A 27,788-nucleotide genomic window follows, 5' to 3' on the forward strand; every position below is an offset into this window, starting at 1 on the left:
CCTTTATTCTTGGTCGGATCGTTCTGTAACAAGCTTCCACCCATGACTTCCTGTTCTATCCTCGGGTCCATAAGCTGGGCTTATATAACAATGCAGCCAAGGGCTTTGCCTGGCTATCTGCTGAGTTTTCCTTTTTTTAAAAAAAATTAACGAATCGAAGAGAGAAAAATATCGGGGAGGCGGGAGTCAAGCAAGGGCCCCGCGTTGTAGACACAGCCCCTGGGAACGCACCAATTTGCCGGTCGTGGCTCCTTTCCACGTAGTGATAACCAGTTCCAAGAGATCCACTTCCACCACGCAAACATAATCTAGGACGAGAGGAAAAACGAAACTGGAACTTGTTAAGTAAGAAACATGACAGAGGAAGATGTGCAAGTCCTAGAACCACGATGGCGAACCTGTGGCACGTAAAGCCATTTGTGCCGGCAGGCGAGCTGCAGGCAAACTTACCTCACTGGGCGTGGGTGCACCTCACAGTTGATTTTGGGCTGGTTTGAGGCCTTTTTCAGCCTCCCAGAGGCTTGAGGAAGGCTTCTCCAGGCTTTGCAGGCCGAAAACTAGCCCCGTTTCATCATTTCCTGTTTTTCCGAAAATACCGGAAGTGATGGAACGGGCCTAGGTTTCGGCCTGCAAAGCCTGCAGAAGCCTTCCTCAATTCTCTGGGAGGCCAAAAAAAGGCGTCAAACCAGCCAAAAATCAGCTGTGAGACGCAGCTCACCGGGGGGCGCATTGCCTTCTGGGTGCTGGCATGCAAGCGTGAACGTGCACACAATTTTTTGGCACAGGAGCCCAAAAAGGTTAGCTATCACTGTCCTAGAACTTCCAGTTTGCAGGCAATCCTCGGTTTATGACTGTAAGCAAGCCCAGAATTATGGTCGTTAAATTATGGCGGTCGATGAAAGATCATCACATAATTGTAACCTGTTTTGCAGTGGTTTTAAAGCAAACTTTGTGGATCGGAGTGTCTAACCTTGGCAGCTGTTAAGATTGGTGGACTTCAACTCCCAGAATTCCCTGGCCGCCTGGGGATTCATGAGAGTTGAAATCCACCAATATTAAAAGTTAAGCCCCTGCTGTAGAACTTATGCAAATCCCTTGTCTGCAAAAAAAGGCATTTATTTATTTTTTTGCTGGAAAAATTGTAACGTTATGACTTTGGGGACTAATAAAAAGGCTACCAAGAGTAAAAATAATATCAAAAATGCAGTCGTCTGAGCTGAGCCATCTCTAACAGATTACAGAGTTGGAAAGGGACCTTGTAGGTCATCTAGTCCAACCCCCCGCCCAAGCGAGAGATCCTACACCATTTCTGATAGATGGCAGTCCAATCTCTTCTTGAAAGCCTCCAGTGATGAAGCTCCCACAACTTCTGAAGGCAACTTCTGTTCCAGGGGTGGATTGTTCTTCCTGTCAGGAAATTCCTCCTCATTTCCAGGTTGAATCTCTCCTTGTTCAGTTTCCATCCATTATTCCTTGTCTGGCCTTCAGGTGCCTTGGAAAACAGCTTGACCCCTTCCTCCTCCTCTCTGGGGCAGCCCCTGAAATACTGGAAGGTTGCTCTCCTGTCTCCCCTGGTCCTTCTCTTTCCTAGACTAGCCAGGCCCAGTTCCTGCAACCTTTCATCGTATGTTTGAGCCTCCAGTCCCCTCATCATCCTGGTTGCTCTTCTCTGCACTCTTTCCAGAGTCTCAACCTCTTTTTTATAGTGTGGTGACACAAACTGGATGCAGTATTCCAGGTGTGGCCTTACTAAGGCTTTATAATCTGTTTTAATTATAGAGTGTACAATGTCCCCTGTTTTAAGACAAAAGCCATGCCATTGGCCCAAGAAAATCCCCATCCCAGACGTGGGGCAGGGGGAGATGACTGGGGAGGGGGTACCTTTGTTCAGGTCACCCGTCTCTTCTTCACATTTGTTGGAGAGGAACAGCGTGGAGTTATCCAAAATGAACCTAGCGGGGAGAACAAGCAGGGCTGGTTAGGAGCCGCTCTGGAACTGTTGTAAATCGAGAGCTCCGTCCAAGGCTTTCCCCCCAAAAAGCACCAAGCCAACTCGAAGTCCCGGCAAATCCTCTTTTATTAAATGAATGTGAATTTAGTGCATTCACATTCAGCCAACGGCTTGGCAAACGGACTTGCAAAAGTATAATAATGAGCTCAGACCTTATCTATCTTGGAAAGCTGCCCGGTAAATATTTCCACACTCAGTGCTGACAGGGAAGGGGCGGGTTACACAGACAAATCTTCACGAGGCTGGAACAAACAAGCAAGCGAGCAAGTTGTTTCCTGCAAAAGTCCCCTCCCCTGTTGCCCCTCTTTTAATCCCTATGGGAGGAGCCATTCACCTTCCACCTGTACCTTTACTCCTGAGTCGACCCTTGTTCCTCAGCTGTTCCCTTCTCCTGGCAGCTCTGTGCATGCGCACAGTGGGAACAGGCTCCAGCTGTTCTTCTGCCCCACTGATCTCTGACTCTGAAGGCAGCTGATAACTGTCGGACGGCCCTGGCCCCATCTCTGCCTCCGACACAGAGCCCTCATCAGAGCCTTCCCCAGACTCCAGGACTGGCCCATGTTCCTCCCCAACCTCCTCACTACTGTCCGAGTCTGCTGCCAGCTCTGTCAGCCAACGGCGGGCCACAACACCGAGCACCTGTGCATTTTTATTTAGCTGTAAAATTTGTTCGCCGCCCATCTCTTCTTGCAGGGTGAGATTGTTGAGAATCCAGTGAGGGGGAAAAAGATTCCTTTCCCTCAAGTTCTTGGGGGAAAGGAAATACATGCAGAATCCAACAGGTGCAGTGTGCCAAGAGGTACAAACAGGCACACCCATCCTAGATCCGACAGGCCTTTCCTGGCATGCATGCCAGTTTTTTGAATTTCTCCACAAATGTTGTGGCCTGCCAGCAGCCAGCGGAGCTGGTGGCAGACTCGGACAGTGAGGAGGTTGGGGAGGAACCTGGGCCAGTCCTGGAGTCCGGGGAAGGCTCTGATGAGGGCTCTGCATCTGAGGCAGAGATGGGGCCAGGGCCGTCCGACAGTTATCAGCTGAGATCAGTGGGGAAGAAGAACAGCTGGAGCCTGTTCCCAGGGTGCGCATGCACAGAGCTGCCAGGAGAAGGGAGCAGTTGAGGAACGTGGGTCGACTTGGGAGTAAAAGCAAAGGTGGACGATGAATGGCCCCTTCCATTGGAAATAAAGAGGAGCGAAAGGGGAGGGGTGTTTGCAGGAGACAATTAGTTCGTTTAATTAGTGTGAAGATTTGTTCAGAGGCTCCTTGCCAAGTATTTTCTAGTACAGCGTTGCGCTTAGAAGCTATCGGTCTGGCAACTCTCCAAGCCTGATAAGGTCTGTGGTCGTAATTCACTCTTGAAAGACCGTTTGCTGGGACTCTGCTGGATGTGAACGATAGGAATTCACATTATAGCCTAATAAAAGGGTTTTTTTGTTGGGACGAGGAGTCTGCTTTGTGGTTTTGGTGACGCCCAGATCAGAACAGCAAAAGAGGCGGGGATGGGCAGGGGGCTCCTTGCACTCTTGCTCCAAATCCCCCCCTTTTTCGCCAAGGCCCCTTCTGTTCCACCCCCCACCCCCCAAGAGATTTGGCGGGCTCAGCCCCACCACTCACCGAAGGAGGAAGACCGAGGTGTCCACAATGATGTTACTGGAGAGGGTGAAGGTCTCAGCGGTGATGAGCACCCGGAGGGGCAAGTAGAGAGGCCTGTGAAGGAGAAGGGGGCGGTCAGCCTCTGGGGCAATGCGTCCCAACTTTGAGCACTTTAAGAGGTATGGACTTCAACTCCCAGAATTCCCCAGCCAGCTCTCATGGTGGAGAGGGGGAAGTCACAGCACAGCAGCCCCCTCTTGGGTGCAAGTCACCCCAAAACTCCAGCAGCTGGCGGAAGGAGGCTGGAACGAAACCCAACTAGGGATAACAGGAGTTGGAAGGGACCTTGTAGGTCATCTAGTCCAACCCCTTCCCCCCCCACCCCCAAGCAGGGGAGCCTCCACCATTTCTGACAGATGGTAGCTCAGTCTCTTCTCAAAAGCCTCCAGGGATGGACCTCCCACACTCTCACTGTCAGGAAATTTCTCCTTATTTCCAGGTTGAATCTCTGCTCTTGGTGTTAACCTCGGTTTAGCATGTTGTGGGAACCCAGCCGGACAGCTCCAGCCTCTTTCCCGAGGCAGGGCTGACCGAAACAGCTGATGGCCGGCTCAAGCAACCCCCAAATCCAGACCTCCTCCTCCTCCTCCTCTGATTTCCAACACCGTTACCTGTAATCCACGGCACAGTTGAAGAGGTGGGTGTGCAAAACTGTGATGATGGCGGGGGGCACGAAGCCCAGGATGGGGTCGTCCAGAACGTCCAGGAAGTCGATCAACTGGCAGAAGGAGATGTGGCCATGAGACTTGAACCCAGAGCCCTGGAGCCCTGCCCTGGCCCGCCGGCTCTCCAGCGCCTGGGAGTTAAGCTTAGCCCGGTCTAAGAGAGGATAGAGAAAGGGGCTGCTCCCAGGTGCTGCTCAGGCGCCCCTAGCTCGTCCCCCCACCTACCCCCATGCCCCCTCTAACCAGAAAGCAGCCAAACTTCTCTGGGGGGATCCAGTCTCACCTGCGTGTACCAGCTCTGGTGGGCCAGTGCCATGCGGTGCCGTATGGTGGCACCCTCGAGGCGCAGCGTCACCAGGAATTCCTGCAACCCAGAAGGAAAATGGGGGTCACCGGCCGTAGGTTTTCTCCTAGGCCGTTCGGCTCTCCTTTGCTCGGGGCTCCAAGGGAGACACGCTATTGTGGCCTGTCCGTCAGATGAACCAGAGGAGGAGGAGGAGGAGGAGGCAGAGTGGGAATCAGGATCAGCACTTGGGCAACCTGGGAGCTCCGAGGGGGAAGAGGGAATGGAGCTGGCAGAGAGAGAGAGAGAGAGAGGTGGAGCCTGGGCCGTCCGTCATCCTTAGAGGGAGAGTCCACAGCCCCCAGGTCTGGAGGTGGAGGATGAGGAAGAGGAGGAACAGCCGGGTCCAGTGCCTGACATGCGCAGAAGGCAGAGGAGAGGAGAGCAGTGGAAATCTACAGGCCGGTTCTTGGGACGGAAGAGCCGCTAGCCAAGTCCCACCCTAGCTTTGGGGATACGAGGCAGCGGGTGGACAGGAATCGATGTGGCGGACAACTATTTATCTGCTTTCTGGACAGACTTGTTAGCTTGCAGTGAGAGAGAAACTCTTTTGCGGAGGCTGCTGGTGCTCCTAATAAAGGAATCTTTTGCGTTCACTTCTGAGGGCTGGTCGCATTTGGGGAGCTGGGTCAGAACACAAAGGAAAGCAAGAAGAGGCAGACGATAGTCCCTCACGGGCTGGGAAATAAAGAGGAGGGGTTTGGGAGTGGCCAGTGGCGTCAGGCAACCATTCGTCCAGAGGTCGCCAACCTTTTGGACTTCAGGGACCATCGAACTCATCATTTTAAACCCCACAGACCGGAGACCCTGGGAAAATCCAAAAAAAAGTCTGCAGGAAAATTCCCCACCCCGTTTTCCTACTGATCAATCGTTCTTTATTTGGGATCACAGGATGCCGTCTCCAGCTCCGTTCTCGGGGAAGACTTTTGGCTACATGCAAGGAAAGCAGCAGAAGCAGCAGAAGTCTTTCGTTCTTTCCCCCAAACTCCCCCAGAAATGAGTCTTTGTGAGACTTGTCGCACCAGCACAGCCTCATTTCTGGCGGAATTTGGGGGAGAGAAAGAAAGACCTTTGCTGCTTTCCTTGCGTGCAGCCAAAAGCAGAAGAAGAAAGAAGCGGAAAGAAGCAGCCCAGTGGCCAGGCCAGGCGCGTGGGGTGCATGGGGCAAGTTCCCCCCCTCCACCCTTCCCCCCACTCCCCTCACTACCTTGTGTTGTTTGCAATGCAAGCGACACAAGCCTTGTGTTCCCGCGCAGCCTGGATTCATTTCTTTGGGGGGGACATTTCTCTGCAGACCACTAAAGTTTTCCTGCGGACCACCACTGGCTTCCGGCCCACTGGTTGGCAACCACTGTTCTAGTATACAGCAAGCAATTTGGATTCCTTGGCCACAACTAGGTTTGTTGGGACTAATTACGTTTGGCGTTTGTTTTATCCAGGTGAATAAAAGACTGTTTCTGCCCTGTTTTGAAAAGGGGTTTGTTTTCCTTGTGAGTCAAAGCAGCTTGTCATTACGTCAGAATGGCACCTTTATGTTCTTCTCCAGATCCAGGTTGATCTGAATGGCCACGGACAACATCTTGAAGGGGCTGTCCTTCTTGGGCCCCAGAGGCCAGCTAATGGGGCCCTCTTGGGAGGCATAGATGGTGGGGTGCAGCCCGTCGGGGGGCAGGAAGTTGGGAATCTCCAGGTGCTCCGCTGTAAGATAGTCCTCCACGACAGCTGTTTGGGGGGGGGGGAGTGAGAAGGAGAGAGAAAGCACCACGGATTAAGATAGACTGCTGCAGACTTTGTTCCTTTCCAATCCCATTTTCTGTCTCTCCTACTCCAAAAGTTAGAAGAAGAAAAGGCAACGATGGCAACAGCGCTTAGATTTATTGCTCTGACCCAAACCCGGTTCCACGAGAGTGAACACAAGACAAAACCTTTTACTGTTTCATTTACGAATCCCGTTTCTTCACCGATCAAAGGCTGCTTCCCACTAATTAGCTCCGACAAGGAAGAGCCTGGCCAAGTTTTTGCAAGGCTGCCAAGAACAACAGATAAAGTTCCTAAACAATAAATCCAAGAATCTCCAAATACCAACTCAGATATTCTAATGTCCACCAGGCTCAGGTATCAAACAACTTTGCCTTCTGCAAAGAACTCTGGTTTCTCAGCTGGCTTTTATCTCTTAAGGGAGGGGCCATTACCTTGCAGCCTTATTCCTGAGTCGCCCGTGCTGCCGCAGCTGCTCTTTGAGCAGCCCTGAGCATACACGCACTGGGCCCAAGTTGGGGACCCCTGTTCTACAGGACAATTCAACTGAATTCAACTGAACACACACACAGGAAGTGAGAGGAGCCGAATATAAACTCATAAAACATACCTATGCCTGTTTTAGTAGTTGCCATAAAAAGGGAGGGAAGCCAAAATACATTCCAATTCTTATCTTTAAAAGATTGTAACTAACATACCAGAGTTTTTGCCCCCAAATATATTTAACTGGAGAATGTGAATGATGACACCCAGCCCGTGAAGGTGCTCAGTTGGAGAATCTGGTTTATGAGACACCCAGGGGAGAAGGGGGGAAACAGGGTCATATTGGACTGTAAATTCGGTATGCCAGAGTTGGCTTCATCCAGGGCAGGGCCAGTATGTCGCCTCTAATGAATCCTTTGAAGTTTTTTGAAGTTTGGCTCGAGAATCATGATTTAATTAGAGCGATTGCTGGAATCCTGACACACAGGCACTAGGCTGGACCCTGACCTTTGTGATAAAGTGCCACCTTCTCAGCCTCGATGCAGAAGTAGCCAATGTCCTCGCGGCCTTTGTAGTGCGAGACACTGAAGAGGCTCCCGTTCTCCACATCCAAGACGAGTTCCCCATGAGCCGTTTCCAGCTTCTTGCCTCCTTCACCCTGCAGAGACGAAGGGAAGAACCGAGTGAGTGAAGGCAGTTGAGAAGCAGGAAGGGCCGAGACTATCTAAGCTGCAAACACATCTTACGGGTAGTCCTTGACTTACAACGGCTCATTGAGTGACCATTTGAAGTTACAACAACGGCAATGAAAAAAAGTGATGTGACCGTTTTTCACCTTTAACAACTGTTAGAGCATCCCCATGGTCATTGATCAAAGCTCAGCTGCTTGGACACTGGTTCACACTTATGACCGTTGCAGGGTCCTGAGGTCATGAGATCCCCTTTTATGACCCTCTGACAAGCCAGCGAGGAAGTCCGTTTCACCTTAACAACCATCTTATTAACACTGCAGTGATTCACTTAACAGTCGTGTCAAGGAAGGTCGTAAAATGGGGCAAAGCTCATTGAACAAATGCCACTTAGTCAGAGAAATTTTGGGCTCGACTGGGGTCGCAAGTCAAGGACTAAATGTATTTCATTTCGACAGTGCATACAGCTGTCCATCTAACACACAAGCGTGGAGTGCTGATATGAATGGCCTCAGAACAGTGCGCAAGACCGAGGAAGAAAAACAACGAAGACCAGACAGGGAGGCTCTCCATGCACATGTGCGTGCAAAAATGAAGCAGGATGGTGGGAAAGAGAGTATTGTGGCCTATTGGCCACCCCCCGCCCCCCCAGCAGTTGAATCAGAGGAGGCAGCGTGGGAATCAGGGTCAACATCAGGGCAACCTGGGAGCTCCGAGGGGGAAGAGGGAATGGAGCTCAGAGAGAGAGAGAGAGAGACGGAGGCGGAGCCTGGGCTGTCCGTCAACCCTCAGATGGAGAGTCCACAGCCCCCAGGTCTGGAGGTGGCTGATGAGGAAGAGGAGGAACAGCTGGGCCCAGTGCCTGACATGCAGATGCACAGAAGGCAGAGGAGAGGAGAGCAGTGGAAATCTATGAGACGGTCCTCGGGACGGAAGAGCCACCGCTGCTAGCGAAGCCCCACCCAAGCTCTGGGGATAAAAGGCAGGGGGCGGAGATGACTAGATGTGGCAACTATTCATCTTTGGCTGGACGGACTTGTTGGCCTGCGGTGAGGGGCTGCCAGCTCTCCTAATTAAAGGAATCCCTGAGTTCACTTCAAAGGGTTAGTCACGTTTGGGGAACTGGGCCAGAGCAGAGAGGCTCTTTCGGGGGAAGCTGGCCCGACTCTTTGCAAATGGTCCCCCACACCACAACAATGGATGCAGATAGTGTCGCTTCTCACTTTGGCGTTGCAGAGCGCTGTAATGCGTCCCTGGCCCACCCGGAGCACGACAGAGATGCAGCTGAGGGAAAAGGGGTTCCTCAGCTCCCCTCTTTTTTGCTGTGTGCCCGTCTTGTCCGCCGAGTAGAAGTGGGAGTCATCATCGTCCGAGTCCGAATCTGCAAAGAGCAACGGAGAAGGACCCTTTTTCTATCCCGCCTGGTTGTCTGCCGACCGGAGTGTGCACAGGTGTCACCACTCCTACAATGGCTGTCGATTTGCTTCCGGGTGCAACTCAAGGGGCTGGTTGTCCCATTGAAAGGCCTTCATGGCTTGGGACCAGGTGATCTGGGGGACCGTCTCTTGCTGGTCACAGCCACCTGACCCACTAGAGCGGGAAGGCAAGGAAGGTTGTGGGTTCCGTTCCTTAAGGAGCTACATCTGGCGGGACCCAGAAGAAGGGCCTCCTCCGTGGTGGCTGCCTCCTGCTGGAACATCAGCCCCCCAGAAATGAGACCAGCCACCCCCCCAATCTGACCCTTGTTCGGAAGGCCCCGGAGGTGCGATTCTGCCAGGGGGCCTGGGGCACCCAGAGTGGGACAGAGCCCATTAAATGTCTGGCGTGTGTTCGTGTGCATTTGTGCGATGATTGTATTCTTTTTATTTCTTCTACTTTGTGTTTGTATTATCTGTAAGCTGCCTAGAATCTCTGTGAGCAAGTAGGTGGCTATATAAATAAAATAAAAATATAAATAAAATAAAATAATAAAATAAATCAAATCAAATCCCGGGATGGGGAACAATGGCCTCTTTTATTACCTGTGTGTGAATTTTAACGCCCAGAATTCCTGATAAAAGGGGCCATCGCTCCCCGCCCTTCTTCTATCCAAGGATGGCCAACCCTCCAGGCCACAGCCAATCAGACAGCAAGGGGGGTGCAAGCCCCCCCCCCAAAAGCTCTCCTCCTCCCCCTGCCCCAAACATGGCTTCTCACCCAATTTAAAGGCCGACTTGCACATCTGGAAGCTCTCCGGCCAGTGGGCGGGCGAGGGCCCATCGGGGGCAAAGGGGGATGCAGACCTGGCCCCTCCTGGAGGGTCCGTGGGGCTCGGGAGGGGGCCGAGGGGCTCCCACATCAGGAGGTCATTATTGATCCTGGGAGGGGTGAAAAGAAGAGACAGCAGCAAATGAGAAGGTTCCAAAGGCTCCACTTGCCTGCGGGGGAAAATGACAGAGTCAGTCCTCGACTTACGAACATTCGTTCGGTTCCTTTTGGAGTTGCAACAGTATTGAAAAAAACAGGGACTTTATTCACACTTGGTGTGGGACTCATCTCCGGGGGGGGGGGGAGGAGTGAGTCTGCCTATCGAGATGAGGTGGACCGGCGGCTTTCGTGGTGTGGGGGCCATAACTTTGCCTGCCTTTCCGAGGCTTCAACGTTGGGAGAGGCAGCAACGGCTGGAAGAGCCGAGAGCTGCGCATGGCTCCGTCTCCCTTTCCTGCCTGCAGGTGGGCACGTGGGGGTGGGGGGTTGGGGGGGGAGGAAGGAGAGAGCAATTCAAAGCTAGAGAACTAATGGGGAGCGCTGACGGCGGGCGCTGGGGGAGGGGATGACTGCTGTTGCCACCGTCGCTGTGCGTGGGAGTGTGCATCTCAGGGACCTGAGCCGGGAGGCGCAGGAACGGCAAGTGGGAGCATTGGGTGGATTTTAAGGCCTCCTGGAACGTGGCAGGTGGGTGTTTTGTAGGTCCCGGTGAAAGAGTGAGTTTCGTTTCACCTCCTTTCCTCCCCTGGTACTGCCAGAGATGCTCTCTCTCTCCCCCCCGCCCCCCCCCGAACCCCAAATACTCACTGGCTGTGGCTGGGTTTGGGAGCGAAGTACTAAAGGAAGCGAAGCGCCCCCAGGGACACCTTTCCTTGCCTGTCTCCAGGTGGGGCTGGAAGAGCCCCCTCCCCCTCACCAGCTTTTCCTGGGCTGCAGATCGGAGCTCCCTCAATCCGCCACCTGGCATCGGGAAGGCTCTTCCGCCTCTTTGGAAGGGGCCGGTGGCGGGAGGTTTCCAGCCCGGAACGTCTTATTGCGTTATCATTAAGCATTTACACTTTTGTTATAATTAAGTAAGTGTGTGTGTGTGTGTGTATAATCTTTATATTAAATATAAAGTGTGTGTGTGTGTGTGTGTGTGTGTGTGTGTGTGTGTGTGTGTGTATAAAATTTATATTTAATATATATATATATATTTTTATATTAAATATATTAGCTTTTCAAAAAAAGTCATATTAGTGGTCCTCGGGATTTGGCGGGCGCTGGGACCCCAAAGGTTGGCGACCCCTGCTCCATAGCCCTCCGGTGTCCCCCGAGCCTGCTGACCTGTTGTAGATGCTCTCGTAGAACTTCTTGCTCGGCAAGAAGATGTGAACGGTGGGGAAGGTCAACTCCAGGGTGTAGCGGGAGGCGGCCAACGTCTCGTTCTGGAACTCCGCCATCTCCTCGGGGTCCCCGGGGATGACCATCTTGCAGAGGGAGAGGGAGAGGATGGTAGCCATCGAATAAGTATGCAGCTTAGGGCTGACCCCGTTCCCTCACTCTCCCCCCCCCGCCCCCCGGGTGAGAATCATAGTTCAGATCCTCCAACAGCCAGAAAATCTCTCACCTCCTCCGTCTCGTACATCGTCCGTTTGGAGGAGAAGGGCGACGGCTCCGGCTGCTTCAGCTCACAGGGGCTTTCGACCGTCGACAGCTCCACCTCTTCGGCGGCCGCCAGCACCAAATCCCAAGGGGCATCGGTGGGTATTGGGCAGAAGGTCAAGATGAGCCTGCCAAGGACAGGAGAGGAGAGAGCTGGACTCCTACCACCGCCACCCCTTCCCGTTTTGGAGTTTCAGCTGTGGGGCTACAGGAAGCCCCGTTCTCTTTGTAGCAGGAAATCTCTCGTCTCTGCTCGTGAGAAACTGAACTGTCAGGATCCGTGTATCTGCCATTTCTCCGATGGAAGAAAGGGGAGCATTGGATCTGATACATTTCTTTTCCTCTCTCTATATTCTAGCTATCTCTTTCTTGCCTGGTCTTTTGCATAACCTTTTACTTGATTTATAGCCGTTGCCTGGCGCCCCAGACGCCTGGAAATTTCTCACCTCTTGGGGAGATACAAGGGGAGGAAGGGGCCAGGTGGACTGCAATGCCGGAAGATCTCCCCAAGAAAATTTCCTTATCTGCTTTCTCAGGGGCGCTGGTGTAATAACCTCTTCACACCTGCAGATTGGTGGAATCCACATCGGACTGTTGGGAGGGGTTTCTAATTTCCTATATCCTAGTTGTACAACCTGAGGGACCTCAGATCCTGCTTTGAATTTTGACTTGTTTTTACCTCTCTTCAATAAAAAGATTCCTTTTGAAATACAAAGTTTTCAAGAGTCTATACTTATTTTTGAAGAGGGGAGAGGCTGGTCCTTACACTTACTTAGGAAGGAGGTACTTCTTCCCGATGCCTCTGGCCAGTAAATCCGGGGCTTTGCCTACCCGAAAACAAGGGACCGACAGCATCTCACCATCTTCATAAATGCCTGTGTAGGAGAAGAACAGGCACAGCCGGGGCGGAGTTACGCAAGTCATCAGCCTAGAATCAATACGTTCTCACAAATGCTCCACTTGGACTCTGTTGGCTTTTATTTAGCGCCAATTTAGCACTGAACATTAGTCGACTAATTCCGTGCCTATAGACTCGAGCAACATAGGTAGTCCTCAATTTACGACAAAAATTGAGCACCAAATTTCCGTGGTTAAGCAAGACAGTTGTGAAGTGAGTTTTACCCCATTTTACCAGCTATCTCGCTATGGTTGGTTAGTGAACCACTGCAGTTGTTAAGTTAGCAATACGGTTGTTAAGTGAATCTAGCTTTCCCTTCGATTTTGTCATATTTTTGAAAGTCCTTAAGTGAGTTTGGGACAGTGCAACCGTCATAAATATGAGCCAGTTGCCAAGCAGCTGAATTTTGATGGTGCGACCGTGGGGGATGCTGAAACGGTCCTACGTAATGAAAAATAATCACTTTGAATCATAATTAAAAGTGAAAGTAGGTTACTTTTTTCTTTTTAAAAAAATTGTTTTTATTGATTTTTCTTTTTTACGTATCTCAATCAGTCATAAACAGCACTGTGATACATTTTTATACAACTACTTTCCATATCAATATTATATACCCGTGGTGGCGAACCTATGGCATGTGTGCCGAAGTGACACGCAGAGCCATGACTGCCGGCATGCGAGCACTCGGCCAGAGAAGGTCGACTGCGCATGCATGCGCTGCCCACCCATCAGCTGATTGTCAGGGATCTGGCATGCATTTGCAGGAGCACAGAGGTGCACAGGAGACACTCATGCGTGCACAGAAGCATGCGGCATGTGTGGGGGGGTTGTGCACGCATGCACAGAAGCACATCACACGGGTCGCACGTGCGGAAGCATGCAGCACAGGTTGCGTGCGCATGCGCAGGAGGCATGGGGGCACCGCGCGCATTACCCTTTGGGTGATGGCACGCGAGCACGAGCAGGCAAGCGCACACGCCATTATTGGCACAGGAGCCCAAAAGTTTAGCCACCACTGATCTATACGTTCTATTTCTATACTTTTTACAACTATATAATACATTTTATTTTATTTCTTTCCTCTATCCAGTTATGCCATTTTTCTCATATTGCATAGAATTCAGAATCTTCTTTTCCTTTTAATTCTATAGTCATCCTATCCACTTCCGCACACTTGAAAAAGTTTTTGATTACTAGGCCTTTGGACTTTTGTCAAAGCTGTTAATTTTGAACCGTCACTTAACAAATGGTTGTAAGTCGAGGACTACCTGTATGGGCCTTGTAGTCCTAGATGTCCTGGCAGCTGTACTAACCGTCCCTTGTGGACTTCTTCCACAGTGGGTGGCCTTCAGCCAGTTCTGACCACTTCTGTGGAACCGGTCGTGGAAATTTGGAGTCGTTCGGAGAACCGGCCAATCCTGCCTCTGACTGGCCCTGTGCCCACCTTCTATTCCCAACCCTCCCATTGGGTCCCAGCTGATCGGCTGGCTCTCCTTTGGTTGCCCTGCACGGGAGAACGGAGCTGGAAAGCAGGTCAGTGGGGTGGGGAGGGAAGGGGGATTTTGCAGTATATCCTTCCCTGCCATGCTCACAGGACCAGTAGTAAAAAAAATTGAATTCCACCACTGGAAGCAAGAGAGGAACAAAAAGGGATGGAAGAGGGGAACATAAAGAGAAAGGAGAGAGGAAGGAAGGGGGAAGGAAGCAGAGGTGGTGTTCAGCTGGTTCTGACCAGTTCTGGAGAACCGGCAGCGGGTATTTTGACTGGTTCAAAGAACCGACCAATCCCACCTCTGACTTGCCCCGCCAACCCCATCTTCTATTCTCCGCCTCCCATTGAGTCCCAGCTGACCGGCTGGCTCTCCTTTGGTTGCCCCGCACAGGAGAACGGAGCTGGAAAGCAGGTCAGTGGGGTGGGGAGGGAAGGGGGATTTTGCAGGAACCTTCCCATGCCACGCCCACTAAGCCACGCCCACCAAGGCACACCACGCCCACAGAACCGGTAGTAAAAAAAAAAAAAACTGAACCCCACCACTGTTCTTCCTGGGGAAGAGGGACATTGGGGAAGCACCTCTTCACTCACCGTGCAAGTCGGTCAGGGTGACTTCTAACCTGGTGGGCCCCGTCGGCTCCAAATCCGTGCGCACCTCGACGCCGGCCAGGTCCAGCCGCAAGTGCTCCCTGCGCACCGCCTTCTCAGCCCAGGCGCGCCTCTCCGTCCAGGGGCGGAGGTCTGGGATGGGGAACTGGAGGAGCAGGGACGCTCTGGGGGCGACCAGCTGCACGTTGGCCTGCCATCGGGCAGCCGGGGGGAAACCTGGCTGGCACCCAGCAAGGGGAAGAGAAGGAGAAGGCAACCTCAGAAGGAGAGAAAGGCGTCTGCCCGGTGAGGCCGGCCTATCAGGGCAACCCAAATGTGGGACGGAGCATACGGCTTCCGCTTTCTCCTTTCAGCCCCAATCCAGGAGCCCTCGCAGGCGGCCGCTTTCGCGACAAAACTATTTTTGTGTTGAATTTTGCTCGTCGCAAAAGAGACAGAGGAGGAGGAGGAGAGGAGGAGAAGGAAGAGAAGAGGAAGAGAAAGAAGAGAAGGAGAAGAGGAAGAAAAAAAGAGGAAGAAGAGGAGGAGAAGAAGAGGAAGGAAGAAGAGGAGGAGGAGGAAGAGGAGGAAAAGGTGAAATAGTAGTAATTGTTACTATTCAAACTTTGGGTAGACCAGGTTGCCCTGATAAGACCGGTCTCACCTGAAAATCCCTTCACCTTCCCGCTGGTCTAGCCAGGAAAGGAAGGGGAGCCTGTGGCCAAGAGGTTAACACACCCACCTAACATGCAAGTAGCCCAAGGCGGAATCCCAGAAGGCTACGGCTACCTGACGAGAGCTAAACAGTCTGGAACAGATCTATACTGGTCGCCCTCTTTTTCTTTGTCAGTAAAGTATCAATCCAACTCCGAAGGAGGAGCCGCCCTCTGGAGCTGGCCAGCCAGCGACCTCCCCTCCGCCTTACCATGGGTTCTTCGGGAGGGTAGCCCCCCGGCCGGGACGGCACCACGGTGGGCTGCAAGAGGGAGCAGAGGCGATCCAGGGTGCCCAGGTCCACTTCCGAGAGGAACTCAGCCAGCTCGACCGCCAAGTCCACCGTCAGCTTGGACGAGGCCCCTTTGGCCAGGCCACTCTGCAAGGATGGCACCAAAGGTCAGCCCGGAGCAGACCTCTCAACCTTGGGGACTTGGAAGATGGGCGGGCTTCCAACCCCCAGAATTCCCCAGCCAAGCAAGTTAAGAAGGGCGGGTCTGAATGTCCAAGGGACGGGCGAATTGGAGGGTCAGGCCAGGCCACTCAGCTCGAGGGTGGCTTATTCTTCACACACTGCCTTCGTCGCGCCCCTGTCGGAGTCCGAATACGAGGAGGAAGACGAACAGCTGACAGGGAGGGACTTCCTGGGAGGGTTTTTCTCCAGCCAGGAGGTAACCAGGACCTTGGGGGCTAATAAGTTGGAGCTAATGAAGGGACTCCTGCTGATTATCGGGCTGGGTTGTCTTTGTGCCAGGCCCCTTTGGGTCATCCCAGCCTTCTCTGCTTGCAGACTTTGCCTTTGGTGAACTGGGCAGGGCGTGTGTGCGTGTGTGTGTGTGTGTGCTTGGACAAACCCACCACATTCTCTTCTTCTGTGGAAGTGTGCCTTTGCCAAGGCTCTTCGAAACAAAAGCAGGTGCAAACTTGGGCCTTAAAAGAACCCCCCAGGTGTTTTTTTTTCAAGGGGCAACTGGACTTTTTGGTTTTTCTTCGAAGACGTTTCGCTTCTCATCTGAGACGCTTCTTCTCCTTGCAGATAGCTAGTCATTTGCCTTCTTTTTAGGAGGGCCGTTGAGGCCACCTGGGGGTTTATCTGTGTTCTCGGGGACCAAGTAACCTCACTGACTCTCTAAAAAGGATGCAAAGGACCAGCTTCCTTCCTTTTCCCACCATCCAGTCAGGACCGAAGAAGCTAGAACAGAGCAGCCCCTCCAGGGATGGAGGAGTTCTGCTTCAGACATGCCCAGCAAGGCCCACCCGCCCCTCCACAATTCGCCCGGCTGGCAAACCTTGGAGGACGGCAGCTTCTCCAAGTGCTTGGACCGGATCCGTGCGCAGGGCTGAGGCGCCTGGCTGTAGGGGACGGGTCCCGGGGTGGGAAAGACCAGCAGCTAGAAGGGAACGAGAAAGACATAATCAGCTTTTGTCCTGCGCTGTTGTCGTGGCTGACTTGCTACGCAGCTTCCTCGCAATCAGACAGCAAGAACAGGAGGAAGGAGGGAAGTCATCGGAATGCGAGGATGTATCGGGAGGGAAACTCTGGAAGGTGCCATCTGGAGACAGATCCAGAGCCCAAGGTCACCCAGTCCGAGAAGGATATAGGGAATCAAGATGACGTGAAGCGTTAACACTGATTTATAGTGCACTTTGAATATTGCACTCAGTTTTGGTCCCCACGATGTAAAAAAGAGGTTGAGACTCTAGAAAGAGTGCAGAGAAGAGCAACAAAGATGACGAGGGGACTGGAGGATAAAACATGTGAAGAACAGTTGCAGGAACTGGGTATGTCTAGTTTGATGAAAAGAAGAACTAGGGGTGACATGATTTATTTATTTTATTTGGTTGGTCAATTGCTTACAAGATAATAGGAATAAGTAAAAACATAGTTATGAACACATGGATACATATAAGAAAAATAAAAAATAAAAATAGAAGACACAATAGGACAGGGACGGTAGACACATTTTGGTGCGCTTCTGCACACCCCCTACAGACCTCTTAGGAAAGGGGTGAGGTCAATAGTAGACAGTCTAAGGTTAGAGTTTTGGGGGTTTGGGGAAGAAACCACAGAGTCAGGTAGGGTATTCCAGACATTGATCACTCTGTTATTGCTGAAGTCGTATTTCCTGCAATCAAGTTTGGTGCGGTTAACCTTGAGTTTGTATCTATTGTTTGCTCTTGTGTTGTTATGGCTGAAGCTGAAGTATTCATTGACTGGTAGGACATTGCAAGGTATGATTTTATATACTATACTTAGATCGGACCGGAGGCAGCGTAGTTCTAGGTTTTCTAGGTCTAGAATTTCGAGTCTGGTGGCATAAGGTCTTCTGCAACGAGTAGAGGAGTGGAGAACTCTTCTTGTGAAATATTTCTGGACTTTCTCAACTGTGTTAATATCAGATATGTAATGTGGGTTCCAGACTGATGAGCTGTATTCGAGTATTGGTCTAGCAAATGTATTGTATGCTCTAGTTAGTAGTGTGATATTACCAGAGAAAAAGCTACGTAGGATTAGGTTAACAACTCTTAATGCCTTTTTGGCTATGTAGTTACAGTGGGCTCTAGCACTTAGGTCATTTGAGATGAGTATTCCAAGGTCCTTGACAGAGTTTGGATCCTCAACAAGGTCTTGACTATTCAGCCTGAATTTTATTTTCTGATTTTTTTTCTGCCAATATGTAAGACAGAGCATTTATTTGTTGAGATTTGAAGTTGCCATTTGTTTGACCATTCTGGTACCCAGACCCTGCGTGGCCCCCAGCCCTCTTCTTCTGCTTGCTCACGGCCGCAAGGAGCAGGAGGGCGAACAATGCACTGGTGCTGCAGCCACATGACCGTTGTCGGGGTGTGGAGGGCCCTGGCTGCATGGGCCCTGAGGTAAGCCGGTGTGGGGCCGTGTGGGGCAACTCCACCCCCTCTTCGCCTTACCTCATGTCGACGGTACCGCGAGAAACCAGATGGAATGGGCAGCTGGGCGGCCGCGCAGGCACTTAAGTAGGCCTTATTTTGAGGGTAGGGCTGATATTATAGGCATGAGTTTAAAAAAAAGCTTATTCTGGTGATAGGTCTTATTAACGTCCTTCTCTTTCACATCCAGGAGAACCCTCAACCTCAACTCCAGCCTTGGTGAGGCTACCCCCTCCCCGAAGACGCTCCCCCCCCACCCCGCTCCACACCTGAGTGTATTCGGGTTTCCCCGTCCTTCTGCTGGCTGGCCAAAGGCACTCCAAGATCTCCAGAAGGCCGAAGGAGGTGTCCCAGTTGAGCCCACGCAGCTGCTTAGAAGCCTTGTGCTCGCAGGTGAGTTGGACTGCAGCCCCCGTCAGCCTGGAAGATGGAAAGAAGCCCCCAAAGGTACCTCAGAAAAAGAGCAGGACAAAGGAGCAAATTTAAGAGCAGGGGAAAAAAAACCCGGCCTACTCGCCTTAGAGACGTGTTTTTCTCAATCTAGACAACTTTAAGATAGGCTGGACTTCAACTCCCAGAATTCCCCAGTCAGCTGACTGGGGAATTCTGGGAGTTAAAGTCCACCTATCTTAAAGTTATCTGAGAAACACTGAGTGGCTGGGGCATTCTGGGAGGTGAAGTCCACCCAACTAAAAATGACTAAGGATGGAAAACACTGCCTGGCTGGGGAATTCTGGGAGGTGAAGTCCACCTATCTTAAAGGTGCTAAGGTCAGGGAACACTAACTGGATGGGGAATTCTGGGAGTTGGAAGTTCCCTTATATTAAGATTGCTAAGGATAGAAAACACTGACTGTGTCATGCCCCTGTTGGAGTCTGAATCCGAGGAGGAAGACGAACAGCCGACAGAGAGTGGGAGTGTGGATCCCTTGGCTGTGGAGGAAACTGGGGAAGGGCAAAGTCCGGCTGGGCAGAGCAGGGGAGAGGTAGAACAAGGAAGAGGGAATTCAGAGGAAGACCCAGGCCCACCCCCCTCTTCATCCTAGGGCACGCAGGGAGGAATGGAGAAGGGAGCAACGTGGGTTGCGTAGCTTACAGGGGAGGAAAGGGCCCTGATTCCCTTCATTAGCCACAGCTGGGAAGAGAGTTTAAAAGAGATGCAGGCTGAGTAAGGCATCTACTGGGAACAAACATGAGTTTATCTTGTGTTGACTTTGGTTATCTGTGTTCTTGGCGTCTATCCAACCAGGTTGAATTACAACCGTTCCTTCACATCTGAAATTCTTGCTCCTACCCTGCCAGACTAATTACCTCATTTTGCCTTGATTGGACTTTTGTTACAGTTTGTGTTGACCATGTTTTGGACTTGATTCTCTGCAGCCCAAGGCTGTTCCTGGGAGTTTTTTTCTCCAGCCCAGAAGGGAACCAGGACATTGGGGGCTAATAAGTTGGAGCTAATAAAGGGACTCCTACTGATCATCTGACTGGGCTGCCTTTGTGCCAAGCCCCTTTGGGTCATCCCAGACTGGATGGGGAATTCTGGGAGCTGAACACCCATCTTAAAGTTGCTTAGGGGTAGGAAACCCAGGCTGGCTGGGGAATTCTGGGAGTTGAAGTCCACCCATCTTAAAAGTCTCTAAGGATGGGAAACTCTGGACTGGACTCACCTGACATGGCTCCGTGGGATGGCCTCCTCGAAGCAGCGGCGCAAGGGATGGAAATCCCGGCCTCCGAAGGCTGCGTCCTTCAGGGCCCCCAGCTGGGAGAAGAATCGCTGAGCAACGGCGAGGGAAAGGATATCCGACGGGAAAAGCCCAGGTGGCTGATGGAGCAAGGTCAAGGTCAGCCCCCCGACAGTCACCCGCAGCAGCATCTCGGGACGCTGGCTGTCCAAGGAGGGGGGTGGCAAGGGGAGGGCTTGCCTGAAAGAAGGTGAAGAAAGAAGCATTGGAATGCGGGGAGCTGAAGTCCACACCTGTTTGAAACGGAGACACTTTGAGCTAGCATTCCACAATCCAATGGAAGATTCTGGGAATTTAAGCCCACAACTCTCAAAGCTGCTAAGCGTCAACTCATAAAATAATTCTATGGTCTTTTAGAGTTGCCACCAGAAAGGGGGGGTGGGGGGGGTTTGAAAAAGCAGTGCAGCAGCTTGGAAACTGAAACTGCATTCCATAAACGTTTTCAAAGATAGTAACTAGGTGACCGAAGTTTCTGCTGCACAAAATTCTAACTGGAGAGCCTGACTGATGACTCTGGGCTATGGAGGTGTCCCATTGGAGAATATGAATTACGATACACCCAGGGGTGGAAGGAAAACCAGGGTCAAGGGTGACAATGAATGATGTGTCTCAGAGTCGGCTACACCCAGGCAGTGCTGGACACGTTAACTCCCAATAAATTATTTTTAAGTTTTGGAAGTTTGGCTCGAGACTCATGATTTCAATAGGGTTAAATGCCAGAATCCTGGCACTAAGGTTGAAAAACATTGCTCTACAGTACAAACAATCCTCCAATTACAACCATTCATTTAGTAACCGCTTGAAGTTAAAACGGCCCTGAGAAAAAGGGACTTAACGCCCATTTTTCACACTTACGACCGTTGGGGCACCCCCGTGGTCAGGTGACCAAAGTCCAGGCCCATCTTGGCACCTGGCTTGTCTTTATGACGGTTGCAATGTCCCCGGGGTCAAGCGATTCCCTTTCACAGGCGAAGTCAATGGGGAAGCCAGATTCACTTAACAACCAGGTGACCAGGTTAACAACTGCTGGGATTCACTTACCAACCAGAGAGGGCCATAAAATAATAGGGCAAAACTCATTTTAGCAACTGTCTTGCTTAGGGATGAAAAATTTTAGGATCAACTCTAGATGTAAATCGAAAACTACGTGTAGAATAATAATAATAATAATAATAATAATAATAATAATAATAATAATAATAAATAGTAGTAGTAGTAATAGTGGTAGTAGTGGTAGTTATTATTATTATTTATTGGTTAATCTTTTAAAGCATTACAAATTTACAAATTCACAGCCTTTGGGGCTGGTTGGTAGCTCAACAGCTCGAGTCCTAACCAAGGACCTCGGAACTGTTCAGGTAGCATCGGAGGATATGAGCTGTTCCACGTAGGGTGGGTTTTTTTTGTAGAATCCGGGTATTCAAGTCCGATAAATTCAGGATTTCCAAATAGCGAGGTAGCCCCTTAGGTATTGATCCAAGGGCTCCTATTATTATTATTATTATTATTATTATTATTATTATTATTATTATTATTATTGTTGTTGTTGTTGTTGTTGTTGTTGTTGTTATTAAACAAAATAGGATGTTTAACGGTATTTCATGCAGCGCTCAGACGCTCAGCCTGGCTGGAAGAAGGAAACAGGGAAGAACTCCACAACCTTCTCCGCATCTTTTCCCAGACCCCACCACCACCACCCCGTCTCCTCCGTCCCGGGGAAATTGCAGGAAAACCATCTTACTTGGCATCTTATTGAGGCCTGGCAGGGTTGAGGCAAACGGCATCCGTCGGTAACGCCGGGGGCTCAGCTGTGGAAGAAGGTTAATTTGAGCTTGTTTTTTTTCAATGTTCATTTTAACGCTTTCGGTTTTAAACTTTGGGTTGAAAGGACGGATGTTTTTAATAGTTTAAAATTTCCAAGTGTCTATTTTGTCATGTGTGCAACTGTAAAGTGCCCGGACTCACTCGATAGCGAGATGGATGGCATATCAATTTCATAATTAAATGGAGGAAAGAGCATTTTCAGGACTTAGGCCATCGAATAGGGTTGGAAGGGACCTTCAAGGTCTTCTAGTCCAACCTCCTGCTCAATAAGGAGACCCTGTCCCATTTCAGATAAATGGCTGTCCAATCTTTTCTTGGTGTCCTCCAGAGATGGAGCATTTACCACCTCTGGTGGCCAGCAGTTCCACTGGTCAATTGTCCTCACTGTCAGGAACTTTTTCCTTAATTCCAGGTTTTCACTCCTTGACAAGTTTCCACCCATTGTTTCTTATCCTGGTGCTTTGGAGAATAATTGAACCCCTTCAAATACTGGAATGCTGCTCTCATGCCACCGCCTGGGTCTTCTTTTCTCTAGACTAGCCAAACCCAAATTTTCCAACCAATGTTTTAGTCTCCAAGTCTTTATAATCATTTTAGTTGCTCTTCTCTGAACTTTTTCCCAAACATCCTTTTTGTAATGTAGGCACCAAAACTGGATGTGGTATTTTTTATTTATTTTTTTCATATACAATAAATCCATTCCATTTCAACTGTGCGTCAATTAGATACATATTTGTGTGCTTAGTTATAATTAATAGTTCGCTTATCAATATAACAATACAATAATCACATTTTCATATGAATAATATCCAGTGTATCTGTTTTACGATCTTCTCTTATTACTTTATATATACATCTAATCCATTTTAATTTATCTTATTTTCTAACCATTAGCAAAATAAATCCCATACTATGTAATATTTTTCTTTAATTTCCCATGTTAGTCTATTCATTTCTGCACATTCAAATATTTTTTTCAATAACTTTTCCCTCTATCGGTATCTTGTCACTTTTCCAATTCTGCACAAATTCAATTCTAGCTGCCGTTAATACGCGTATAATTAAATATGTATTTTCTTTACTGTAACCTTCAGGTAGCATTCGTAATATAAAATTTTTCAGATTTCAAATCTATATGTTGTTTAATCATTTTTTCCAACCATATGTGATTTTTTTTGTCTAATATTTTTTAGCTTCTATGCAAGACCACCATATATGTAGCATGTTCTGGTGTTTGATGACATTTTCAGCATCTAGTTATAAACTGGATGCAGTATTCCAGGTTCCTTAACAGACTTCTGGGAGTGTTTATTAACCATTACCGTATGATTATATAAGCTCTTTCTTTGTGATTTAAGAGTAAATTGGAAGGGCTTGGTTTGAGTGTCATCACTGTTGCACATTCTGGGCCCCATGCATGTGCGTGAAGCAGGGGTGGGATTCAAATTTTTAACAACCAGTTCTGTGGGTGTGGCTTAGGTGGTGGGCATGGCCTGGTGGTCATGTGACTGGGTGGACATGGCTTGTTGGTCATGTTATTGGCTGGGTGTGGCTAACTCAATATCACTCACATCAAGGCACGCATCTCCTCGCCTGGCCTCTCACGACTGTGGAGATGCTGCAACAGTCGCAAGTGTGAAAAATGGTCATAAGTCACTTTTTTCAGTGCCATTGTAACTTGGAATGGTCACTCCACACAAGCAAAGTATCAGCAAAGGAGGGGAAAAGAACTCCAGAGAAGTTCCAGAGACAGGAAGTCTAGTCCTGCCTAGAATGTAATAAGCGTTAACGGAGAGGCAGTTTCTGTCAGCAACACCAGAATGTTTCCTTCCTGCCTTCCTTACAGGATTAGCCCAGTCATTTCTTCTAACAACCGGTTCTCCCAACTGCTTAGAATGTTAACAACCGGTTCTAGCGAATAGGTGCGAACTGGTAGAATCCCACCCCTGGCGTGAAGACGGTATTATTGAAATCCTCAAGACAGTTAGAAACAACTGAGAGAGATGAAGGATGGCCATGGGGAAGAAAGAAAAGGGCTGGGCAAGGCACTTACCCCCAGGGCGAAGGCTGGAGGCTGCAAGGGAGTTGTGCTCATGTCACTGTGGACCGACGAATCCAGATCTGAGAGGTCGCTGACCGAACGCAGAGACGCTACGCTGCTCGTCATGGGTGCCATGGAGAAGAACATCTCTGCAGGGAGAGAGAGGGAAAACTGGTGGAAGGTTTAACGTTTGCTCGTGGGTGGGTGTCCTGGGTGCTCTCTGAGCTTGGTGGGGGGTGTGTGTGGTTTGCAGACGTTTTATTACCCAAACTAGGTAACATCATCAGTGCTAGAAAGGAGTTGAGGAGGGTGTTGGGGGAGAGGGAGGAGGAAGAGGAGGAGATGGAGAAAGAGGAGTGTGAGGTACTTGGTGCCGAGTTTGGTAGTTTTCTTGCAGACGTTTCAATACCCAACTAGGGAACATCACCAGTGCTGGGTTTAACATTTGCTAGCTCTCACTGTCTTTCAGAGGAGACATGGAGTGCAAAACATTTCTAGATTCTGGAGAGAATTTCCAAATGTGGAAGTGGTTCTAGGCTTCTCACCCCTACTTCTCTATCAATTAATTAATGGTTTATTTATTGAACCAATTCACATAAGTGGCCCATCACGTACATATGTGAGTGGGGGTAGCTCACAAAATTCTAGAACAGAGGTCCCCAAACTTGGCAACTTTAAGACTTGTGGACTTCAACTCCCAGAATCCCTCAGCCAGCAAAGTCTTAAATTTGCCAAGTTTGGAGATCTCTGTTCTAGAGTAATCCCTACCGTGTCATTAACAACCCATGAAAAAGAAGTCCCACGGCAAAGAGAGAGAGAGAGAGAGACGTAAGAAATGACATCTCTGCCTCAGAGGTCTATTCCTGATCTCCTGGAGAGGGGAGGAGAGGCGGATCACCTCGCCAGGACTCACCTCCGTTCTCCGCTCCGGCCACCAGGCCCTCCAGATGTGCCGGGGCCGATCCCAACCCCGAATGCAGCTGCTGGCTGAGGTCTTGCTCAATCAGCTTCAGATCCTCGGAATCCAGAGGGCGGTTTTTGCTCAGCTGCTCCTGCAGAACGCCGGATTCTTTGCCGGGGGAGGGGGGAAAAGAGGAGGAGGAGGAGACAGATTTAGGGAAGGGACCCTCCACAAAGAGGGGGAAAAAATTGGGCATTGCAAGATTCCTCGAAATCAGTAATTTGGTATTTGCCACAGCTGGATAAGGGGGATCCTCTGGGCCAAACCCACAAAACTGTACTATTTGTTAATTTATTTTATATATATCCCGCCTTTATTATTCTTTTTACAAAGAACTCAAGGCAGCAAACATCATCCTTTCCTCCTCCTGTTTTCTCTAGAACCACCACCCTGTGAGGTGGGTTGGGCTGACAAAGAGTGACTGGCCCAAGATCTCCCAGCTGGCTTTCGTGTCTAAGGCGGGACTAGAACTCACCGTCCCCTGGTTCCCAGCCAGCCACCTTCACTGCTAGATCAAACAGGCCTCTCGTCCTATTCAGTCCCCAGAAGCACAAGCTGCACATTTTCCAGATTCACACAACCTCCTGGGCTGACCAAAGATGTTGGACTCACCAGCAAACTAAGGGCCAATGGACGCCTTGGCGCTCTGGGAGATTTAGTGAGCCGGGTGTGCAGGATGAACCTCCCCAGAGTTCTCAGAGAAAAGGGCCCAGGGCGGTGCTGTTCAGTCTTGGCGTGCTGGCTAGGGAATTCTGGGAACTGAAGTCCCCCTTAAAGTGGCTCCGTTTGGAAATCCCTGACCTTGAGCAACGGAGAATGGGTTCAAGCACCACAAGACCCCCAGGTTGGAGGCTGTTCTGACCCAGCTCCCCAAACACGACAAACCCTCTGGTATGAACTCAAAAGGTTCCTTTATAAAACAGCCCCGGCAAAGGTTTCTCCTCACCGCAGGCTAGCAAGTCCGTCCATCCTGGAGATGAATCCAGGGGTCTGCCACCCCCATTTGTCTCCATCCTCTTGCCTTTGATCCCCAGAGCTCGGGTGGGGCTTTGGTAGCAGAACAGTGGCTCTTCCGTCCCAAGGACCAGCCCATAGATTTCCACTGCTCTCCTCTCCTCTGCCTTCTACATCAGGCACTGGACCCGGCTGTTCCTCCTCTTCTTCATCAGCCAGCTCCAGATCTGGGGGCTGTGGACTCTCCCTCTGAGGGCTGATGGACGGCCCAGGCTCCATCTCTCTCTCTCTCTCTCTCTGCCAGCTGCATTCCCTCTTCCCTCTTCAGAGCTCCCAGATGCTGACCCCGACTCCCACCCCTCCTCCTCCTTCAACCATCTAGATCACGGGCATCAAACTCGCTGTGTCACATTGCCGTCACACGATGTTTTCTCTCTTCACAGAGATGGATGTGGCCGCCAGTTTGACACCCCTGATCTAGACCAAGGGTCCCAAACCCCAGCCACAGTGTACTATCGGGCCGTGGCCTATTCGGAACCGGCCTGCGCAAGCAGCAGGCTGGTGCATGCACAGATTTAAGCAAGTGGCGGGCCGGCACATGTTAACAGACATGCTCAACTTGCACAAGTCCAGCTGTGCGCACATGGGCCGCCTCACCACTTGTGCAAGTTGAGCTGCACGTACGTGCACGCCTGCACCAACCCGCCACTCGCACAGTCCGGTTCCCCTCTCCCCTAGCCAGGCCGCCAAGCCACAAAGGTTGGGGGGTCACTGATCTGGATCACGACTTCTCCAGCCGTTCCATCGCTCACTCACCGGACAAGTTCAGGGATGAGAGAAGATCCGTCAGGAGCAATATCTGCCGAGGAGCCAGCAGCAGGTGCAGAGATCCGATCTTTCCATCTAACTCCAGCTGCAGGTGGAGAGAACCGTGTCCCACGTCAAAAGAAGCAGCCCTTTTGGGGGAAGGGCGAAATCCAGGCATTTGGCACTCCCCCCGGACCTTACAGCCTAATACCCATCAATAAGACCCAGCTAGACCGGTGGGATGCTAAACCGAGCCTGACTTCAGGAGAAAAACCAACAGGTTTTGCATGCTTTCACGATTAGAAAACATAGAACAGAGAATAATAATAGAGTTGGAAGGGACCTCGGAGGTCTTCTAGTCCAACCCTATGCTCGAGCAGGAGATTGGCGAACCTATGGCACGTGTGCCACAGGCAAACTTACCTCACTTCGCATGCACCTGCCTCCCAGCTGATTTTCGGTGGGTTTGAGGCCTTCTTTGGGCTCCCAGGCTCAGGAAAGCCTCCGCAGTCTGAAAAATAGGCCCTTCATCACTTCCTGTATTTCCAGAAATACCGGAAGTGACAAAACGGGCCTATTTTTCAGGCTGCGAGGCTTTCCACAAGCCTGGGAGCCCAAAGGAGGCCTCAAACAGGCCGAAAATCATCTGGGAGGCGCAATGCACGTAAGGGGGGTTGGCGCTGCGGGGTTGCACGCCATTGCCTTCTGGGTGCTGGCACGTGAGCATGCATGCGCACATAATTTTTAGCACAGGAGCCCAAAAAGATTAGCCACCCCTGCCCTATACAACATTTCAGACAAAAAAAAAAGCATTCCTTTGTCTGTTTGTTGACCTGGTTTACCTGAAAGGTTAACATCAACCTTGGAAGTTTCTGTCCCTCCGTCTTATACTGAACAGCGTCAATCTGGTGTTAGTTCGAGCTTCTTTCTCACTTTTCTTTCAGTTTTTGGACCAGGGAAATCTCTTCCCCCAACTAGCTCTTCACTGTTTTCCCTAAAGGCAGCTCCATATCGCCTCGAATCATCCTTGCCCTTAATGGCAGCTTGTTTGTGTGAGCTGCTATTTATTCAACAAGCCAGGTTTAAACAAAGGGTGGCTTGTTGCAATGGGTGAGCCAGTCTAAATTGTATGATTTCAAGAGGCCTAACCTAGGGATAAGTCAGCTCCATTTATACGAGGAAGTCCTGGGACCGAGTTAGCAATGGAAATGTTGGGTTCGATTGTGGTCTTTTTTTTTCAAGCCAAGGACTATCTGTACACTTAAGCTCATGTCTCCTTCGCTAAGCTCCGTTTAGCGTACCCAGTGAGGCCCTTAAAATCAAACAGGGAGAACTTTGGAAGTAACTAACCCTAACCCAACAACCCAA

General features: G+C 50.4%; 1 protein-coding gene across 1 annotated transcript in view; it reads right to left on the reverse strand.

Moving 5' to 3' along the window:
• ATG2A (autophagy related 2A) overlaps nucleotides 1-27,788 on the reverse strand; it is a 61,370-nt gene that overhangs the window by 22,133 nt on the left and 11,449 nt on the right. Inside the window, exons 7-27 of the mRNA XM_087913823.1 lie at nucleotides 26,430-26,526; nucleotides 24,612-24,767; nucleotides 23,711-23,847; nucleotides 21,572-21,641; nucleotides 19,759-20,011; nucleotides 18,362-18,512; nucleotides 16,475-16,576; nucleotides 15,397-15,564; nucleotides 14,475-14,712; nucleotides 12,266-12,368; nucleotides 11,459-11,621; nucleotides 11,176-11,318; nucleotides 9,799-9,959; nucleotides 8,826-8,983; nucleotides 7,421-7,571; nucleotides 6,201-6,394; nucleotides 4,613-4,693; nucleotides 4,276-4,382; nucleotides 3,626-3,718; nucleotides 1,882-1,952; nucleotides 232-308 (exon numbers count right to left, since the gene is read on the reverse strand). Of these exons, the coding sequence (XP_087769949.1) occupies nucleotides 232-308; nucleotides 1,882-1,952; nucleotides 3,626-3,718; nucleotides 4,276-4,382; nucleotides 4,613-4,693; nucleotides 6,201-6,394; nucleotides 7,421-7,571; nucleotides 8,826-8,983; nucleotides 9,799-9,959; nucleotides 11,176-11,318; nucleotides 11,459-11,621; nucleotides 12,266-12,368; nucleotides 14,475-14,712; nucleotides 15,397-15,564; nucleotides 16,475-16,576; nucleotides 18,362-18,512; nucleotides 19,759-20,011; nucleotides 21,572-21,641; nucleotides 23,711-23,847; nucleotides 24,612-24,767; nucleotides 26,430-26,526 (2,874 nt within the window). The remainder of the gene's footprint in view (nucleotides 1-231; nucleotides 309-1,881; nucleotides 1,953-3,625; nucleotides 3,719-4,275; nucleotides 4,383-4,612; nucleotides 4,694-6,200; nucleotides 6,395-7,420; nucleotides 7,572-8,825; nucleotides 8,984-9,798; nucleotides 9,960-11,175; nucleotides 11,319-11,458; nucleotides 11,622-12,265; nucleotides 12,369-14,474; nucleotides 14,713-15,396; nucleotides 15,565-16,474; nucleotides 16,577-18,361; nucleotides 18,513-19,758; nucleotides 20,012-21,571; nucleotides 21,642-23,710; nucleotides 23,848-24,611; nucleotides 24,768-26,429; nucleotides 26,527-27,788) is intronic.

The sequence above is a fragment of the Pseudonaja textilis genome, chromosome 16 (genome assembly GCF_049901715.1).
Source record: "Pseudonaja textilis isolate UNSWEBS1 chromosome 16, rPseTex1.2, whole genome shotgun sequence".
Classification (NCBI taxonomy): Eukaryota; Metazoa; Chordata; class Lepidosauria; order Squamata; family Elapidae; genus Pseudonaja; species Pseudonaja textilis.